This window comes from Harpia harpyja, chromosome 10 (assembly GCF_026419915.1).
Source record: "Harpia harpyja isolate bHarHar1 chromosome 10, bHarHar1 primary haplotype, whole genome shotgun sequence".
In the NCBI taxonomy this organism is placed as follows: domain Eukaryota; kingdom Metazoa; phylum Chordata; class Aves; order Accipitriformes; family Accipitridae; genus Harpia; species Harpia harpyja.
In genome coordinates, this window is record NC_068949.1 from 23,517,635 (window position 1) to 23,537,235 (window position 19,601).

General features: G+C 46.9%; 2 protein-coding genes across 43 annotated transcripts in view; both read left to right on the forward strand.

The window, feature by feature from the left end:
• Nucleotides 1-15,996, forward strand: part of SORBS1 (sorbin and SH3 domain containing 1) — an 81,507-nt gene extending 65,511 nt beyond the window's left edge. For 22 of the 42 annotated variants that reach the window (XM_052798295.1, XM_052798300.1, XM_052798296.1 and 19 more), the window contains 7 exons: nucleotides 767-961; nucleotides 2,886-3,614; nucleotides 4,946-5,062; nucleotides 10,920-10,979; nucleotides 11,612-11,802; nucleotides 13,106-13,218; nucleotides 13,844-15,996. In XM_052798295.1, coding sequence (XP_052654255.1) covers nucleotides 767-961; nucleotides 2,886-3,614; nucleotides 4,946-5,062; nucleotides 10,920-10,979; nucleotides 11,612-11,802; nucleotides 13,106-13,218; nucleotides 13,844-13,911 — 1,473 coding nt within the window. In that variant the 3' untranslated portion in view covers nucleotides 13,912-15,996. The remainder of the gene's footprint in view (nucleotides 1-766; nucleotides 962-2,885; nucleotides 3,615-4,945; nucleotides 5,063-10,919; nucleotides 10,980-11,611; nucleotides 11,803-13,105; nucleotides 13,219-13,843) is intronic. The other 20 variants (XM_052798318.1, XM_052798319.1, XM_052798322.1 and 17 more) reach the window with 3 other exon arrangements.
• Nucleotides 15,997-18,172: 2,176 nt separating this feature from the next.
• The window catches only part of PDLIM1 (PDZ and LIM domain 1), a 44,809-nt gene continuing 43,380 nt past the window's right edge, over nucleotides 18,173-19,601 (forward strand). Inside the window, exon 1 of the mRNA XM_052799254.1 lies at nucleotides 18,173-18,336. Within this exon, the coding sequence (XP_052655214.1) occupies nucleotides 18,241-18,336 (96 nt within the window). The 5' untranslated portion in view covers nucleotides 18,173-18,240. The remainder of the gene's footprint in view (nucleotides 18,337-19,601) is intronic.

Consider the following 19,601-nt stretch of genomic DNA (forward strand, 5'->3'; position numbering starts at 1 on the left):
GGGGCTTGCAGTTTATATTAAGGATTTGGAAGTCACTTCATTTGTCAGCAAAACAGGAGACAGCACAGAGAGACCTAGTTTAAACTGCAGACCTTTGCATACTCCCTATACACCTCATAGCCCTGAGAGTCTCATGGTCATCCTGAAACTGCTGGTTTCCACTTTTTTAACTAGCTTTAGCAAGTAGGGTCTTGAAAATGTGAGCATAACTGAGTCTGCAGACAGCCCAAGGCAGCACCAGAATATCTATCTACCTGACTGAAGGGGGTTTGTAGTGAGGTGGGTGCTGGTCTTTTCTGTCAGGTGGCTGGAGATAGGACGAGAGGAAATGGCCTCAAGTTGAGGCAAGGGAGACTTAGGTTAGATATTAGGAAAAATTTTTTTACTGAGAGGCTTGTCAGACATTGGAATAGGCTGCCCAGGGAAGTGGTTGAGTCACCATCCCTGGAGGTATTCAAAAAGCAAGTAGATGGGGTACTTCAGGACATGTTTTAGTGGGTATGGTTGATGGTTGGACTCAATGATCTTGAAGGTCTTTTCCAACCTAAATGATTCTATGATTCTATGGTCTGCATTTCCTCCTTCTCTGAACTGAAAAATATTGTTCCCACCCAGAGGTTAGGGTTAGGACCACATAACTGGGAAATAGGGGAGGCTGAGAGCCTCTGATTGTTTTAAGTCAGCTGCAGCAAGATTAAAAATGTAATCTGCTTTGGAATGATGAGATACGTTGAAGTCTGGACTACATTACTGTTCCTTCCCATAGGGTGAAAGGATCACGTTGATTCGACGAGTGGATGAGAATTGGTATGAAGGAAAAATCTCTGGCACCAATCGCCAAGGCATCTTCCCTGTCACTTACGTGGAGGTGCTCAAACGGCCAGTGGTCAAGAATGCTGTTGACTATCCTGACCCACCAATGTCCCTCTCCCCTAACCGCAGCATGACAGCTTCACCACAGGTATTTGGACTAGGTGCAGCCAGTTACAGCACCTTGCAGAACAGAGGGATGTTGCCGTTGCTGTGCAAGAAGCAACAGCTGAAAAAAGCTGTAGCTAAGACTAATGTTTTGTGCAGTAAAAGCTATGTGCTCCCTGCAGTATGCTGCAACTGCAGGAAAAGGTGATGTTTCATTTACCAGAAAGGTTAATGAATGGGTCATTTGGGGATTTGGAGACTCAGCTTTTCATCTCTGATCTGTAGCTTGAATTCAGGCCAGGTTGAAAGGGCTGCAGTTCACAGCCATTTGAATAAATTTCACTGCCAGAGATGGAATGAATTGGTGATCCAGCTCCTCCTGAGTGTGTGTTTACACTTTACAGACCTCCACTGTGATGAGTGAATTTTTTATTATGACTATTAAAAGTGTGTCACAGGCTGTTACAGTCTGTAGCAGTCATTATGTTGATCCCAGTCAGCTTGAATCAAGCTGTATACTTCTAAATGTTCCAGCATACAACCAAGGTTTTGGGAGACAAGGTCAGGAGAGCAGCCTGTATTATTTGAAATTGGTGCTTAAATGAACTCAGGTCTTGAGAGCAGGCCAGTCTGGGATCTTCCATGAATATTAGATTCCCTATAAACCATACTGCAGTTCCAACCAGAAATCAAAATGGCAGCAGGTAATTGTATAGGGATCCCAGAATGTTTGCCATGGAAAACATATCAGGGAGGCAGTGAGTCTCTAAATCCCTTTGTTTTGTTCTCATCCTGCAAATACTCATGCTTTCGAAGGTCAGCATACGTGTTTGGGTCTCGGCCATGAGGTTCTGGTGCATCCCCCCTCTCACCCACAGGACCAAAGCAAGGTCATTCTGAGGTCAAGACTGCAAGGAACAAAAGTGGAGAATTAGGACTGGGAGGAAGGGATATATGATACAGGACGGATGGGAAAAGCTGCCATGGCTCATGCCTGGTGTCTGTCTGGATCTTCCCTAAAAGGAGTGTTTTTATTCTTAGCCACTGTGTAAAGAGGAAAGACTTGTTGCTTGTTTGGGGTTCCCTGTCAAAGTGGACCTCAGCTGAGCATTTCTGTTTGAGCTTGGCAGTCTCTCCATAACCGTGGCCTGTCTGCCACCAGCTCTCTGCAAGCTTGTCCCTTTGATGGAAGGGATCGTATCCACCCCTTTTTGGTTTCCTTTGCTATTGTTTTGATTCCTTCCCTAGTAAATCAATTATCTCCCTTACTTTTTGCCTAACTTGGCAGAGGACTGAGAAACACAGTGATCAGTGCTAATGTAGCTGATCTCATTGATGTCACTGGTGGTAATAGCTAAGGGCAGAACTCAGTTGTGTTCTGCCTTTATAAACATAGGACCTGCTTTAATCACCTAAAGACTAAATAGCCACAGCCAGCATTTTTGATCCCTTTCTCCTCCACAGCTTCAGCAATACAGGTTTCTTCAGGAGCAGGCATTGCTCATGCTAGAGTTGGATAAAGTCAAAATTCATTGCAGCAGTGAATTCTGACTGGGTCCACAGTGTGAGTTGCTGGAGCCCCAGGTATTACTGCCAGGCCAATCAAATGCTGCATGCTGCCATCATGCATGGTGGCTGCAACTGCTCCCACAGGGACTTAGGGCATATGGTATGAAGTCTAAGATCTTCCACAAGACTTTTTGTGTCTGGCATCCTGGTAGAGGCTGGAGAAGGGTATTAGCAGCACAGATACAGACTGGAGTCCGTGATTGGAGTAGCTGTGGACAGCACGTTCTCCAACATGGTGCAGCTGTCTGTGGAAAACTTATGCACCATGCTTGGTCACAGATCTGCTCCTCTCCACACTTGCTCTCTCTCCTTTTACTTTTGCTCGGTCGTTTTGTATTTTCCTTTATTATTTTTTGTTCATTTCTTTCTTTTTCTCTCCTGCTTTTGTCTCCTTCAAGTCTCCCAGCTCTGAGCTGCTCCATACACCAACTCCTCCGCCTTTGCCTTTCGCGCGCCGCGCCTTATCTCCAGAGGTGCAGGCGGTCACATCCGAGTGGATTGCTCTGACCGTGGGAGTGTCTCCTAGCACCACTCCTGCCATAACTCCTCCATTGCCTTCTCCGCCTGAAGCCTCTCTCTCTCACGCTGACTATCTCTCGCCTTCTGCTGCAGCCAGCCCTTCCCCCACGGTCAGCCTCCACCATTCTCATCTCTCTGGCTCCTCGACTCCCAGGTCCATTAAATCCCCCTTGCCCTCTTACTCATCCAGACCTCAGTCCTCCGCTCGCAGTTTCTATCAGGTCACTCCGCAAAGCGAAGAAAAGTTTGTTGGCTCCCTTTCTCCCAGCGTGAGCTACTCTAACTCCCCTCGCTGGGCAGTGGAGAGCCCCGAAAGCGTCCTTGCAGAGCAGCATCACATCACTGGCAGCCAAGCCTGGCTCCAAAAGACTAGAGAGAGCAGCAGCAACCCCGAGCAGGGTGCTCATGCTGTTTCCAAGATCTCTGTTGAGCGCTGCCTGAAACCATCCCAACTAGACATGCGTGTGAGCCCAGAAAAGAGACCTGTGAGTTCCTCTGAGGACAACCAGTTGTGTCAGGAGCTAATGGCTATTGTGCAGGGAGGTAAAACAGAGAAAAGAGGCATGAGGAAAGGTGATCTGGGAAAGTTTCAAAGCGGGGAAAAGAAGGTACTTCTCCTGCATGTGTGTGTGCTGCTCTGAATTGCTGATTTTAACTGGTGTGTTGAGGTTTGTGCTGCTCTGCTGGCCAGGCAGAGCCCATGGCTGCCATGTGTCATTTTGATGATCCTAAGACCTTCTTCCAGGGGTCACCAGTGGCATTCACTGGATAGCAGATCAAAAAGTTGTAGAAAAGGGCTCAGGAGCAGTGTAGTGAAAATTATTTTAGAATAGATAATAAGACAGGACTTCACTCAACTGGTCACGTCTAATGAGATGATTGTCCCAGATAGCGGCTATTACCAGATGTATCAGATGAAAGTATCACACAGGCCTCATGCCCATATACCTCACTGTGTAGAATACAGGCAATTCCTTGCTATTCAGAGATTTTCCAGTGTGCAATGGATCATCTTTGGTTATAAGATTTATTTGTTCCTCCTAAAGCCAAGGACTGAAAAGCCTTGTAAACATCAGCTTGGGTCCCAGAATCACACAAGCTGTCCCCTGTTGATCCTGGAGCCTGTGGTTTAGTGAACCTTAGCCTGGGATGTGCATGACTAAGTCAGGGAGACTTGACTGTTATCTATGGATGGAGTGGAATTTATTACCTTTGCATTTCCAAAATTATGTGAAAGGGTCTAGCCACAAATGAGAATTAGACCTAGTGATGCTTTTCCCCAAGAGTTTTTAGTTATATGTAGCTGTATGTTACAATGAGAGGGAACATGGGGAACCCTGCAGTAGCTTCTGCAATGTATCTTCTGCCCCCAGTCTTGGTATAGGAGATCTGCCTTACTTTGCAGCTCTCAGTTGACTTGGGGTCCATTGCAGGCTACAGCCAGCCCAAGTACATTACAGCACCCCCATGCTACCTTGTATAAGAGTGGAGGTTTGGGGAGCTCAAAATCATAGCCTTATAAATACTGTCTTGGATGCACTGCGATAGCCTCCATGATATACTCCATCTTAGCCAAGGTTAAATAATGAGGAACTAGGGTTTCTAAGATGACACATTTCGCACTGGGAAATCTTATGACAAATTGTTTGATTTCTGCTGGAATCATAACTAGATGTATATTGAAAGCTGTATGAAGACTGTGCTGTTTACCATCTGGATATATTTTTAGTAGCATTTTTTACAGGCATAACCTGCATGTTTAAAACAGAATGAGGTGGTCAGCTCCGACAAACCGACTGGAAACTGCACTTGCCCTTGCATGGAGTTACGTTTGCTGTGTGTGCATCAAATTTACTGGAGAGTAGATGCTCTTATCACTAGCAGTGATTGTGATAAGAGAGTGTGTGCCAATCTGACCAACTTTTCTTTTCTTCAAAAGACTGCAGACTCAAAAGCATTCTCTTCATCTGCTCCTCTCTCTTCCTCTGCCCTCTCTTCCTCTACTGTCACAACACAACCACCTCCCAGACTTACACGCAGAGTCAATAAGCCACAGGTAATCATCTTTGCTGATTACTCTTCCATTACTTAGAGTTGTTTCCATGCCATGCCATTGTTTTGTCAGACGCTTGTTTAGCCATTCATTGATTCCACAGGTGAGATATTTCTCCTGTCATTGAATTCAGAATTTTTATTTTTTTTTTAAATAATTTAAAATTACTTCCAGGCTGTGCAGAAGGGCAGGTATTGGCAAAATCTTCAGCTGGTGCAAATCCACATAGCTCAAGTCTGGGTTTCTGCCAGTTTGTACCAGCTGGGGATCTGATTTTCTGTTCCTCCAAAGGATTAACCCAGGGCTTATTTAGTTCTGACCTTAAGTTCCTGCAGCTTGATTGCGTTATAAGGCAGTATCAGTGGCCTTGTTAGCAGGAATGGTGTAGTGTGAGATACTCCGGTTCAGGTTTTGTTTAACCACCCGAGATCAGGATTCAGGGTTTGAGCGTCTCAGAGCTGGGGATAAGGCATATACAACTTGGTATCCACAATGTCAGGGACCTGTTCCAGCCTTCTCAGGTAGCATTCAGAGGTGCCCAGCTCTGTTGCTGAGAGCTACAAACGTCTTTAAGGAGGGATGCAGTAGGGTCTGTGCAGCATAACCAACTCAGCCTCAGCACTGTGTGGCTGGGATGTGCAGGGTCCGGGAATGAGCAGTGCTCCTAGCTGCTGGTGTCTCGTCAGTCCTTCCAGGCAGCTTCCACAAGATGGCAATATTTGAAACAGAAAGCTCACAGTTGGCAAAAACTGGACTGAGTTTGTAGGGATGGGTATTGGGGAAGCAATCTTCGGCTTGATCAGTGAACCAGGCAGACTGCTCAGGCAGGATGAGCGTGGGAAGTAGTTGCCAATGTTACTTATTTTCTTGATCAGTTTATGAGAGCGAGCTACAGCTTTAACCCTGAAATTTTCCTGTTACCTTTACTCACCTCATTTCCCTCTGATCGTGAGCTTGCACAACTTTTCACTGAACAACCACCTCCTGCTTCCCTTTCAGTTTCCATATCAGAGTCTAATAGGATACATATTCTGCTTTATGTTAAAAATCCATATATGTCTTCTGTGTTGGCCTTTCTCCTGACCTCTGATCTATTGGTCCTGCTGGTGCTTGTACTGGATGTATGTGACTCAAAAGAGCAGGAGTAGAGCCACCTTTAGGGAAAGATGTTTCTCCCGAGCGCTGACTAGCACACAGTTCTATTTTAGGTGTTGCACCTGATTGTAATAGGACCCTGTGGCCTTTCTTTGGAGGCAGAGTCAAGCCAAAATTTATGTTTTATATGCCTTGACAACCAGAGCATTGTCAGTGTCAAGTTAAAACTGGGCGTGACATTATCGGTAGTCTTGACCTCCTTTCTAGCTCTGGGTCTACAGTTGTTTAGGGAGCAGGAGTGGTATTTATATGTGCAAATGACTTCTCATTATCTGCATGACCCGTACAGAGGCCGATGGCTTCAGCAGAACTGCAGGTAATATCCTGGAGGCCTTTTCAAAAAATTTGTCATCTTTTAATTGATTTTAATCAAATGAGACAAGCACTTAGTAGACATGGGAAGTTTGCTGGTTTTTTCCATTATTGCCCATCCCTGCTGTTTGAGGTATTTTACCATTTTGAATTTTAGTTTTCTTTCTCATTATAGAGAACCTCCCCAGTTAAGAAATTCTGACCCAGGGTTTTTGCAGGTTTAAGACCTCTTTGGTGCAGGACTGGTGTAAGGACCGTGTTCTTGCCTGTTCCATTAAGTAACAATATAAAGTGCAACGGCTCTTTTAGCTATTCTGAAGTTATTCCCTTTTGTTTAGTTTCACAGTCCAAACTAAAAAGAAAAAAAGAACGACCCCACAGCATGTGGAAGGTATTTCAAGTATAACTTACAGATAATTTGTTTCAATATTCCAGTAGAACATGATATTAAGCAGTAATGTAATCTAGCAAATTAATTTATCTCAAGGGACCCTTGGGAATTTTCTAGTTTAATACGTGTTTTACTCTGAGGTCCTGTTAGCACAGTGTAACAGTCAGCAGCGGTGCTAGCAAGTGTGTGAGTAGTGCAGCAGCTTTGGCCGCAGGGCCAGACCGCGACTGTGGGCTGGGGAAGGCAGGAGTGGCTGGACGAGGGTCCCTGTATCGCCCGGCAGAGTGAGGGATGTCAGTGGGGGGCTCTCTGCTCCTTTCCACTTCTGCAAAACTACTCAGGCAGAGTGGTGAGTAATTTCACCCAGTTGTGCTGGTAGAGAGGGAGTGAGTATGAGGAGGATGCTCAGAGCCCATGTTCCCCAGCACAGACCAGCTACGCTGACTTAGCATGGTCATTACTTCACACCATCTCCCAAGGTAAGCTGTTATCCCCCCACAGTGGTTTTCTGCTGCCCCACAGGTTCAGCACGATGGCGTTTCTGCCCAGCGTGTTTACGTGTTTATTGTCCAAGCCGGAGCTGCACAGCCTGCGGCAGGTGTTGGTACCTGCTCCCCACGGGAGATGCGTTTTTTCTGCTGTAGACACAGCCTTCAAGTTTCTGATCCAGGGGCCAAGGAGTCTTTCCATTGACTTTGACGGCCTTTAGGTCAGGCCACTCCGCACTGCAGCCTTTTCAATGTCCTTTGTGAGATCTCTTTGGCCAGCTTTCCCCTTGCTTTCACCAGAGCTGGGGCTGGGTGTATGCAGAGGTTTTCCTTTTTTCTTTCGGCTAGGCTGGGGAGTCCTCCCTGCTCGTGGTTCTTCATTCATGTGTGGGAGCATCACTGCTGATGTGTGCCCTTCTCTGAGGGGATACCAATTTGTCTGTCTTGTCTGTCTATTAGTCTGTTCTGCTTAGCTTTCTCTTTGCTTATGTAGTCCTTTAACTCCCACCAGACAGGAATGGAAGAAGACATGTAAACAAGAGCTGCAATGGATAGACACACTGATGACACCTGACTTCGCTAAGAGCAGGGAGAGCACTATTGAGTAGCCCCAGCATCTTGCTTCCCAACAGTTAAAACCTTTTTCTGGTATTCTTACAAACCTGTGGTGCTCTTTAGATCCATCCTCAAACTCTGTATGAGGTGGAAACAGTGGCCAGCTGTGCTTCAGGACTGACTGTACTGTGTATTTGTAGAGTCTGTAGACATGGAGACATAGATACTTTAAGCACCTGCTTAAGTTTATTCACTTAGTCTTAACAAAGCATGTAGTGTGACTGAGAGGGTAGAAGTTAGGTTGTCTCCGTGGGTTGTGAATACTTGTTCACTTTTAGGGCCCTCAGTTTACCTCCAGTAGCAGCAGGGCTGGCTCAGTGTTTTGGGGGAACCTCTGTGTTTTATACTTTGGAGCTGTGCCTCACACTTGGTGATTCCTCAGCCACCTCTGGCACATGGAACCACCACTGTAGGTAGTACCTGGGCTTTCCGAACCCATCTTTGAAGAGCATTTGGACCTATAGCACCCTTTTTTTTTTTTTTTTTCCCTTTATTCTCTTCTCTCCCTGTAAGAATAATGTAGGGGGTTTTTTTGTTTGTTTGTTTTTTAAAAAAGCCATCTAGGCTGTGCTATCAAGGTCACCTGTTTGAAGCAGTGGTGTGGTACATTTACAGCCTACAATTATAGGATCTGATCTGGTCAGTTTTTCATCCTGTTTGGCTAATGCTGCATAGTTGCTGACTTTGGGGTGTTTCATCACTTCACTGTAGGGCTCTGCTGTAGCCCTGGGAGTTAGTGCAGAGACACCCACAGCTTTGGTAGGAGCTGCCTGGATCTCTGGAGCAGAGGCCAGAAGGGATCTGCTTGGTCGTGTGTCTTGTCAGGAACTGGGGGCTGCTGGGAGGACAGGGGGACTGCTTGGCCTCTGCCCCTGCCCAGCTGCCTCATGGAAGTCCCCGTGAGGATCCTGCCAGGAAAGGGAACGTGGCCAAGTTTCTGATGCTGGTAGGCTGCACCTCCTGGTATTACACATACATGTCTGCACTATGGAGCATTCAGAGGTAGTGTCAATTTTTTAGCTTTCAAATAACTAATTTAATTCATAGTTATTGATGCTTTTTGAAGGAAAAGCTGGTCAGGGAGGTCACAAGTAATCAATGAGAGATGGACCATGCGGTCTTAGGAGCTCATGGAGCAATTCCAGCAGTCGATTTATTAGTATGGAGCAGAGAAGCAATTTCGTGAATTAAAAAAAAAAAAAAAAAAATCATTCTTACAGCTGCCTCTCATCTCAGCCTGGAAATTGGTTTTCCCAGCTACTTGACCACCTGAGTTAGCTCTGATCTCATCAGATTTGATACACTACATCCAGTTGGTCTGCACAATATTAATTTTAAATTTCTAATTATTCTATTTGCCTTTCAGGGCTAATGATATACAGGCAGGAATGACTTCCAGAAATCCTGTGATGATTTCAAGCCCCACAGTAAATGCTTTGAATGTGAATTCCACTGCAATTAGCCTATCCAACTTACATTTAATTTTCTCTCTGTAGAAATATACATGGTAACAGAGCATTGTTTCTTAGGGCAGTGATCCCAGATTCCAGCCCCAGACAGTAGAGCTGACTACAAAGGGCTTGCTGTGGGGTTGGGTTGGCCCAGAGTGGGTCACAGTCCTCAAAAGAGACAGTTTGCTTTAATACAATGATAGGCACAGCTCCAGAGGTCCAAGATGTGGTTCAGAGAAGCTTTGAGAATGGGAATTAAACAGGGATGAGCTCATCACCCTGCACTTCTCCAAACTCTTTGAGCATGCTTGGGCTGAAGGTGTCACAAACCTCTTTATCCTCTGCTTCTGCTTTGTCTCGGGGTGCCATGAGAAAGCAAGCCTTTTACTGAAGGGAATTGTTGAAGTGAATAAAGAGGAGGAGGGAAAGCATAAAAATAGACGCCTTTGGAATTTGGGTTGAAAATTGTGTTGAATGATCACAGAGGATGACAATGCTCTGTATCTTATCCAATCCACTTTGCCAAGCAGTCCTGCAGGTAGTACAAATAACCCTACACTAGTTCAGACATCCCATTTGCTCACAGCATGCCCCTTGCTCTCAGTAGGTGTTTGATTATGCAAAAAGCGTGCAAAACCAGGCTCTGGATACCTGTGCGACTTTCTCAGTGACCTTCCCCTTCCCCATAAACCTCCAACCCCAAACACGCTGATTTTCCTTGCTGTGCCCTGGGACACGCGAGTCCCTGTGAAGAGTTGTGACTGAGGAGAGAGGCAGGGCAGAGTCCAGAAACTTCACAGGTGGTGGTGTTTGGACCTGGGTTTTCCAGTCAGGGCCTCCTCTGACCTGAAGCTCTGCCTTGTTGTGGGAATTAACAGAGCAGCTCAGATCCTCGCTTGGTACAAGCTAGAGTGATTTTGATGGGGCTACACAGCAGTGTGCCTTCCGAGGACCTGAGCTGGTCTTTTTTTAAGAAGCAAGTGGGTTACTGTTCTCTCCTGTGTCAAAGTCGTTGAGGACTTTTCTAAAAACAGCAGCAGATTCCTCTCAGCATGCTTTTGGCCTTTCAAGTTTGATGCTCTCAAGTATGTGCTTCTGTCCTTGGTTCCCCCCCCCGCAGGAATGCAGTATGACACTATATACCATTTCTGGTTGTAGCGGTGTCCATAACCCTCCTCTCTGATTCCCTGGTCTGAGCTTCTGTTTCTTTGTCACCTTTCTCTTTGCAGCATTATTCTGTGTGCTGCAGTGCAGTTGCATTACTGTACCCTTAATGTCTCTTGTGTAAATGAAAGACCTTGCTGTCCAAGAAACGTGGTGTTGGGGTGGGGAGGGGAAGAGTTGTTAATTTTCTTTTGTTGTCTGCACTCCATTTAAATTTTTTTAATTCTGCCCAGTGTAACATCTGCTAAAATATCTTCCTTATCATTTGCTTGGTGATCACACAGCCTTCCCACCATTCATTGAGAGCTGGACCAGATCTCACAGAGTCTGAAAAGAGCTATGTGGTAAGGCCACTGTTTAAATCAGATGTGTAGTCCTAGACTGTCTTCAGCCAGACAGTAACACCTCAGTAGAGATAAAATGCCAGCACTATTTTTAGCTGCAAAGTAGGTACATATTTATTGATTTGCATATATTGTTTTGTTTGCAACAGAAAAAGGGAATTTAGCCATTAGAAAAACTGTCATAGCCAATGCGAAGCTGGGCTAATTGTGCTGCCAGTCCCTGGGTATAAGTTAAACGAAGCAAAATGCATGAATGGAGCGGCCCGCCTTGCATTCTTGAACTGACTTCATAGCATTTGTAATGGTGCCACTGCATAACTAATTGCAATCTCTTATGCTGCTGCTGTTTTTAAAAATATATGTATATGTATTTGTTACAAATCTTCAAACTAAATGCCAAATTCTTCTGTATCTTGCCTGTTTTTCCATGCTTACACCTGGATCCCTTCTGCACTTCACTACCTGGATATTTACCTGGACCTACAACTCTCTTTTTTTTTTTTTTTTTTTTTTACTGGACTTTTGTGCTGCATCTGGAATGTCCCATCTCTTCTTGTCTATATTTTTCCCTCCCTCTCCCCTGTTGACTGTCCTTTGGGTATTCTTGGATGTCAATGCTGCCTACTACGCAGGAAGCTGTTTGCAATGAGATCATAAACATTGCAGAAAAGTCTGTTCATTACTGCAGTACTATTTCTCAGCCTCTTGACTCTCACCACAAGGTGACCTCTAATGACCATAAACCATCTCTCATCATTTCTCAGCAACCTCAAGCACAGCAGCAAGGAGCCAGCCCTGACAGAAGTCAAACACCACGAGACATGTAAGTCCTTTTGGCTCCCATCTCTTCCAGGGGCCTTGTCTCTGACTGGTGTTGAAGACGGGGAGGCGTGAAAGCTTCAGCGTTTCAGGAGTTAAATTAGAATTACAGGAAAATGTCAGCCACTTATCATCATGAGTAGTTTAAAACTGGGATCTTTGTGTCTGTATAGCACCTGAAACAATGATCTCATGATCCAGGACTGGGTCTCCTTTGGACCCTTGATTCATGCTGGTTATGGAGACTATCTCAATGTCTTGAAACCGGAGACAAATTAATATCCACTGGCTACACCTCACTCATATGGTGTGGGTCAATGTGTTCACCCCTGTTCTTAGCTTCTCACAGTACAGTGAGCAGTCCCAACACCGATGCCACTTGGTGTGTTGTTGGCCAGTTCCACAGGTGAATTGGTGGCTGAATGATCTGAGAAATGAAGGCTGAGATTTTCAAACCTGTCTGGTGGGTTTAAACCTGGAGCTGCCATTAAGCTTGGTGGGGCCTTTCACTGTTGGTTTTGAGAAGTAGCCCGCACTGCATGCTGGGGACTGAAGTTCCTTGGCAGTTGGCTCCTGAAAGGAGCCTTTGCTTTCCCCCTGCTCCTCCATGCAGAACGGAAAGTCTCACATCAGCTCTGTCTTCAGTCCCCACAGGCAGGGGATCCAAGCCTGCCCAAATTTGCCCAAAGATTGTTTCGATGCCGTAAGGTTCCTTTCTGATAAATACAGAGTGCCTCTGGTGTAAGTGGTATCTCAGGGCAGGATTCAACCTTAGATTTTGTTTGCGCTGTTGCTCCTCAGCTATGATTTATCCAGCAACCTTAGTGTGGTAGAGTAGGCACTCTCTTTTTCCTCCTGCCTTTTCCAAATGGCAGAGTCCTTCACTCTGCCATTTGGTCATTCATGGCCCTGCCTATGTGCCCGGACAAGGGAACAGATGTCTCATTTAGCCCAGCAATGAGTGTATCCAGGTTTTGGCTTGCATTCATTGGGACGTCTGCGCTCGTACACTCTCTAGGTGCTACACGTTAGGAAGACTCCAGTTGTTACAGTCTATGGAGACAACTACATGGCAAAAAGGAGACGGAAGCTCTCCGCATATCCCCTACACTGCAGGCGTGACGCTTTTTACTGCCGTGGCCTTGTGACAACAGCCAATTTAATGCCGTTGGCTTCCACCTCTCAAATGGAAAACACAGGTCCAGACTGCATTGAACAAAATATAATAGGAATTAGAAAGGGGAAGGGACACATCTCCTTCTGAATGGATGTCCAATGGCTAATGTGCAGTATCTTTCTGGTTTTAGAGTTAGCTACCAAGCCCTCTACAGCTATACTCCTCAGAACGATGATGAGCTGGAACTGAGGGACGGTGACATTGTCGATGTCATGGAGAAATGTGACGACGGCTGGTTTGTGGGTGAGTGTGACACTTGCCTTTCCTTTTTTCTCTTCTTAATTTCCTTGTTCCACTCTTCATCTTGATCTTTCTTGCTCACACGGATGGCAGAGCAACAGGGGGAACCAAGGAAAACTGGCTTTCTGTAGCTTTTCCAAAGCTGAGGGAGCCGTGGCAAGTAGGGGACAAAGGGAACACATGGATGGGAGTTGCAGTCCCTGAAAATCCAGCCTCATCTGTAGCTGTATGTTTAGCAAAATCTAGCTAAACTTTTGAAGCTTTACCTTCAAAGAATGCAAGTCTGAACAGTGTTCTCCACCTCAACACTGCAAATCTAGGCTTGTTATCTCTTCTTAAGGGAGATTAGCTCATTTACACCAATAGGAGTTTGGCTGCTAGCCTATAGGCCCAGGAGCTTTCACCAGCATCTTATTAATTGTTAAAAGGGAAGACCAAAGATGATTAGTAGCAGAACTAGTTGTGATGTCATCTATACCAAAAGGCTCTTTGACCAGGACTCCTGTTTAGTTTTAGAAAGCAATGCCTGCAAGCAGAAGAGGCTGCCACCTCTACCTTTTTAAACCCCTAAGCCTTCCTTGCATGGGTCCATCTTACTCTGGCTTCCTTGTGTTTTATTTTGCAACAGGTACGTCCAGGAGAACAAGGCAGTTCGGCACCTTCCCAGGCAACTATGTGAAGCTTCTGTACCTGTAAAATAACAGTGATTCCACTGTGACAGCGATGGGGTTGTTTTCCAGATGGTGTTTTTAAACAGTGAAGAAACAGACAATTTATGAATGTAATAGACAAGAGACAAGACGTGTTAGGAGGATGTGGTTATGTGGTACAGTACTGAGTTGAATGTGTAGCCCTGCTTCCACGGATTCAGGGTGTGATTTGTTTGCTGAAGAAGAGACAGTTTCTGGTTTACAGTGCTGCCTTTGTGTATTCCTCTCCCCTCCCCAGCAAGACTTCTGGTGATAATCTTAATTTGTATGGAGTACTTACCTCTGAGAAGGCTTCAGGGAAGCACACGGTATAGGTTTCGTTTGTGTGTTGAGGTAGGATAGTGCTTTGGGGCAGTGTGCAGTCTGCAGCTGCTCCCTTTCACTGGCGAGGTTCAGGGAGGCCAGGTTTTCTGCCTGGTTTCTGCCTCGCTGAAGACTCACTTTGCTCTGCCTTCCACTTCCATAGAAAATCCTTCCTTCATGTCATGCACCTTAAGACCCAGTAGAGGAAGAGGACAGCTGATACGCTTACACTGCAGAGCTCTGTGTGGAAAAGGAATTTGGGACTGGTGGTTTAATCCAGAGAGGTCAGCGAAAGCATAATGCAAATACACAAAAATCCCAAACCCTTTAACAACATATTACCTATCTCTGCAGGGTTTTTTTTTCTTTTGTGCAGGGGGTGTGTGTGTGTGTGTGAGTGTATTGTGTGCATCAAAACAAACCGAGTCCTCTTTTTTTTAAAGAGAAATCAGCCTGGCTTTGACATTTATCTGCACAAAGAATAGAACCAATAAACAGAACATCCGTGAGAGCAAATCCTGTTTATGAGTCCTACAGCCGTTCACTTTCTCTGCTTCTTCTGCCCTGTTGCTGGCTCTAAAGGATCACACACTGTTTGAAGCATACTCTTTGGGATGAAGACTTTGCTCCTTTCCCAGCATTAAATATTAGTGGCTCTGATAAATCTGAGCAACGTATCAATGTATCACTGAGGGTGCCTTTTTTTTTTTGGTTACAGCGTTCATAGGAGGTCTCAAATAAATACATGCATTTTGGCTGCCTCTTAGTCATACAAAAAAGTCTAATCAATTTGGAAAGCTGTTCCCAGCAGTTATTACCAGTTACATAGATTCGTATTTCCTCGAGGAACAAAAACATGGCTTGCCTGTATGCTTGCCTGTAAATCCACTACGAATACTCTTTTGATAGACATTTTGTTATTAAGAAAAAGCATAAACAAAACCGGTTCTATCAGACTCTGCTTCCTACAGTTACCATACAAATAGCAAAGGGTTAGATTGCTATTTTGTCATAAGCCGTATTTAATAATATAAAATGCCTATTTTTATGCTGATGCTTTTATACAGATTTACTAAGAATAACTTCAACTAACTGTTAGCACGACTTGCAACGTTTTGATAAACTAGCCATGCTCCTGGGTTTGAAATCAAGTAGGCTTGTCTTCCGCCTAGGTTAGCGGAAGAGAAGGCTCAGTGTCTCAGAAGTTTGACTGTAAATATGTATATTTAACTTTGTACAGACAATGTACTTACCTTGTATAGAAAAATAATTTAAACACATTGAGTGAAGGGAGGAAAAAAAAGGCAGTTGTGAAAGGTTGGGATTTTTTTCCACTTTTATTTAAATGATGGAATTCCATGTATGGTCACATAAAGAGTTTTAGCACAAAATATCCATTATGAAAGGGTTTCAGATATGACACAAAGCACCACTGTTTCTTTTCTGCAGGAGGTACCTTTAATCCTTCATGTTATTTATGGGTTTGTTTTTCTGCTTTGGGTTTGCCCTCCAGTTATTTGCAGCAATACTTAGGCCTGTTGCTAAGATTGGATAACACCAAATTAATCTATCCAGCAAAGTAACACGATCATACTGACTGTATATAACATACTCATTTGAAGGTTTATTTTTTGTTCTTGCTCTTGCCATTTTAAGTTACACACACACACAAACACATACACACCACAACTTATTTTTGTGTTGATTTTTTGTTTCTTATTGCAGTGGGTTACTATTTGACAATTAATAAATGGAATTATTGAATTACTATTGTGTTCCTTGTACAAATTATTAAATAAAGTCTATTCCCGCTGTTCTGTAGCAGTGCACTTTTGTAGTAGTGCCCCTCTGTGGCTGTCTCTGGCTGTGTCCATACTGAGCAGTAGCTGTCTGCCATGGGCTTCCCAAGTGTCCTGCACCTCAGGATCCTGCTTGTGACTTGGCCTGAGCTCACCGGTTCTCCCTCCTGAGCCATAGGCAGGCTGTGACTTTTTCTCGAAGAAACCAAGGTGTAGAAGCAGAGAAAAAGCTTGTTTACACCCAGATCTCACTGTAACATGGGGTCAGGGTGCAGCTGCTGTGGCATGCAAGCAGACCTGGGAGCTCAGGAGCACGCCCAAGTCCGCTGGTTTACAAAGGGTCTTTGTGACTCTCTCTCAGATGAAATGACCAAACAGGTTAGGTAGGACAAGAAACCCCAAATGCCAACCTCTGTGGGAAGGGACGTCAGCTGATGTTGGGTTTACATGTGCATTTTTAACCCTGACTTGGGTCAAAAGCTGTAAGACGCTGACTTCTGCCATAGCAGCACTCTGACTCAGCCGAAGTTGGGCAACACATTCAAGCTCTGTGGTGATGCGACTGGATAGCCAGGCAGAGAGACCCATGTGGTGGCTGTATTTGCCATGATTTTAGGAAGTCAAACTATAAACAAGCCTCAAGGCAAAAGCCTCAAGCTGTTTTATAGGTCCTTAGAAAGCACACAGACACAAGCCCATTTTTCTGTTTCACAGATTACCTTACATAAAAGTAAAAAGGCAGCCTGACCTCTGCTTTGCTGCAGTCACTAGTATTGCTAGCCCTTGCTTTACAGTGCTGTGGCCAAGGAGGGCAAAAAGACTCATCAACAGCTACTGAACCTCAATATTTACTGGTGTCACTCTCTGTCCTAGTATGTTTGGTAAGCAACAAGCTAGAGATGCTTTTGTGACTGCAGAAGCTGGGCATGCAGAGTGGGGAAGAGGACCCAGCAGTGTGTCACAGCCCTCCAGAAATGCCTCACACCTGGGGGGAAAGGAGCTCTCGGTGTCAGGTTCTTCACTGCCAGGAGACGTGTAATGATGCAGCGGTAGAACTACTGCTCTCTGATAGAGATGAGATTAATAGTACAGATGCATGTACCCTGGAAGGAAATAACCTACGAAAAGACCAGTTAATGCAGGAAAAAGGAGGAAGCCAAGAAAGGGGATTGCAGAGGCAAAGGGTGTGCCTTGTGATGGGATCGTTCATGGCCATGTCTTGTAGGGCTGGTATCTGAGTGACCCGCCTCATCCCCACTTGCTGACTGCTCCGCGCTCTCCGGCCATGGCCAAATCCCAGCTTCAGCAGCAGCCTTGTGCTGTGGCTCACTGATGAGCTGTATTCATTTACTACATCAGCAGCAACGCTTGCACTCAAGTTGTAAATGGCAGCACTGTTGTTACAACCAACCTCTCCCACCTGTCCACTGTCAGATCCGTGGGGGCTTAACATGCAACTGGAACAACTGTTTTTCCTGAATCACAGCTAAGGAGGTTGGCTGAAAAACCCGTATAGAAAAATTCCTTCTTTTGTTGGTGGTACCACCCCCTAAGGGGCTAGAGATAAACAAAACTGCCTAAAGCAGTGACAAATCAGAGCTAAATTAGGGGAAAGATAGTATTCTTCCCAGGCTCTGCCCTCACTCGTCAGGCCCCAGCTGAGAAACAGCACGCAACACCACTTATTGCCATTGCCTCCATTAGGTTTCAGAGTTAACGTGGGACCAGGCTGGAGCAGGCCGAGTCATATTTGCCTGGGAGATGCCGCACCGGGGCAGTCTCGTGTGGGGTTGCCCGCCACTGTCTTGCTCTGCAGCCGGTCATGCCTTCTGGTCGTGGTCATCTGCCCGGAGCGGGTAGGTAAGTCGGGGCGTGGGACGCTCTGAGTTTCCGAAGACTGAAATTCTCGCCGTCCGGCAGCGGCTCGGCCCCGCGACCCCCGCCCCGCCCCGGGAGGGCTTCCCCCGAGAGCGCCGGCGGGCCGGCTTTCTACTCGAGAAGGCGGCGGTGGCCCGGCCGTGCCCGGAGACCTCTGCCCGCCCCCCCCCGCCCCGGGGCGGGACAGCCACCCGGCGCCGGCGGCGGCACGGCCCGGGAGCCCCGGGGAGGGGCTGGCGGCGACGGGGCGGGCCGGGGGCGGGCCGGGGGCGGGCCGGGCCGGACTGGTGCAGGCGGCGGGGTTGCCGGGCGTCCCGCGAGGTGCAGCCGCGCACATGGGGACACACCGCATCGTGCTGTCGGGCCCCGGGCCCTGGGGCTTCCGCCTGGTGGGCGGCCGGGACTTCGAGCAGCCCCTCACCATCTCCCGGGTAGGGCGCGGCGGCGGCGGCGGCTCGGGGGGGGGGGGCGGGTCCGGCCGGGACGGGGTTGGGGCGGCGGCGGGTCCGGGGAGGCTGGGGCTGGCAGGTGGCTGGTGGTACAAAGGCAGGGTTGGTGACACAGTCGTGGTGGGGGGTTCTTTTCTTTTTCTTCCCTGTTTTTTGTTGTTTGGGGTTTTTTTAATGTTTGTGGAGAAATCCGTGGTGGCCTACGCAGCTCTTTCACCTGGCTTTGACCGGGGTCTTTGCGTCTTACCGACCCTCCCTCCTTAGTTTGTCCGTAGCAAACCCCTTACCGCAGGCAGAGGGAATCCCCTCTGCTCCCGCCAGCCCGTAATTTGGCTTTTGCAGCCCATCCTATGGGTAGCAGTCGCACTCAGGTGATGTTGAATGCTCGCCTGCTTTTGCTTGCCATGTATAGTTAGAAGAAAAGCCTTTGTTCACAGAAGCCACATTAACCTATGTTAAGTGCCTCTGCCTGTTTCTGTTGTAAGTCCTTCTTAACCCCACTTAAAGAAAAATTAGTTAGGAAATGACAGTTAAAGTTTTGCATCCAGTTTTAGTGGTGTAACTTAATTTGCCCTCCTCCGCTCCAGCGTTTGCCTGCAAAACATCGGGGTTCTGCTCAGACTACCTCGCTTCTCTGTCCATGTACCCACCTGCACCCAAGTGTCCCTGCATGCAGGTGCTCGTGCCCCGCTGCTGTCCGCGGCCTGCCCGGCTGCCCCTTGCGGGGAGCTGGGCCCTGCCCCGAGCTGCTTGCTGCAGACCAACAAAAAGCAAGGGCGCACGTGCCCGTCTCTTCCTGCGTGGGGGCAATAAACCCCAAACTCCCTGTCCCTTCGTGGCTTTGTGTGGGGTGTGCTGCTCGGCATCTTGTCGAGGCTGGCCGCTGGCCTCCCCCCGGGGGAGAAGGAATTGCTCAGATTTCCAGCAACCCCTCTGCAAACCAGAGGCATCCGATGAGCTGCTGGCAGCCCTGGGCTCTGGCCTTTTCGACATCTCTGCGCAGCTTTGAAGTCCCCGTGGGCCCCAGGTGAGGAAGGGCCGTGGGAAGTGGGACGTACAAGAACCTGAACTTCTGTGAACTGCACTTAAAGAAGACCAGGATGGTGAAACTTGTCAATTTTTCTAAATATGTCCTGCCCTGTGGTCTCCTGCCAAGGGGTCCTGCTGCCTGAAGGACCCCAGGTGCCAGAAGGGAGGCTGCCATCTCTGGGACCAGCAGAGCTGGCAAGTGCTGGCAAACCCACAGA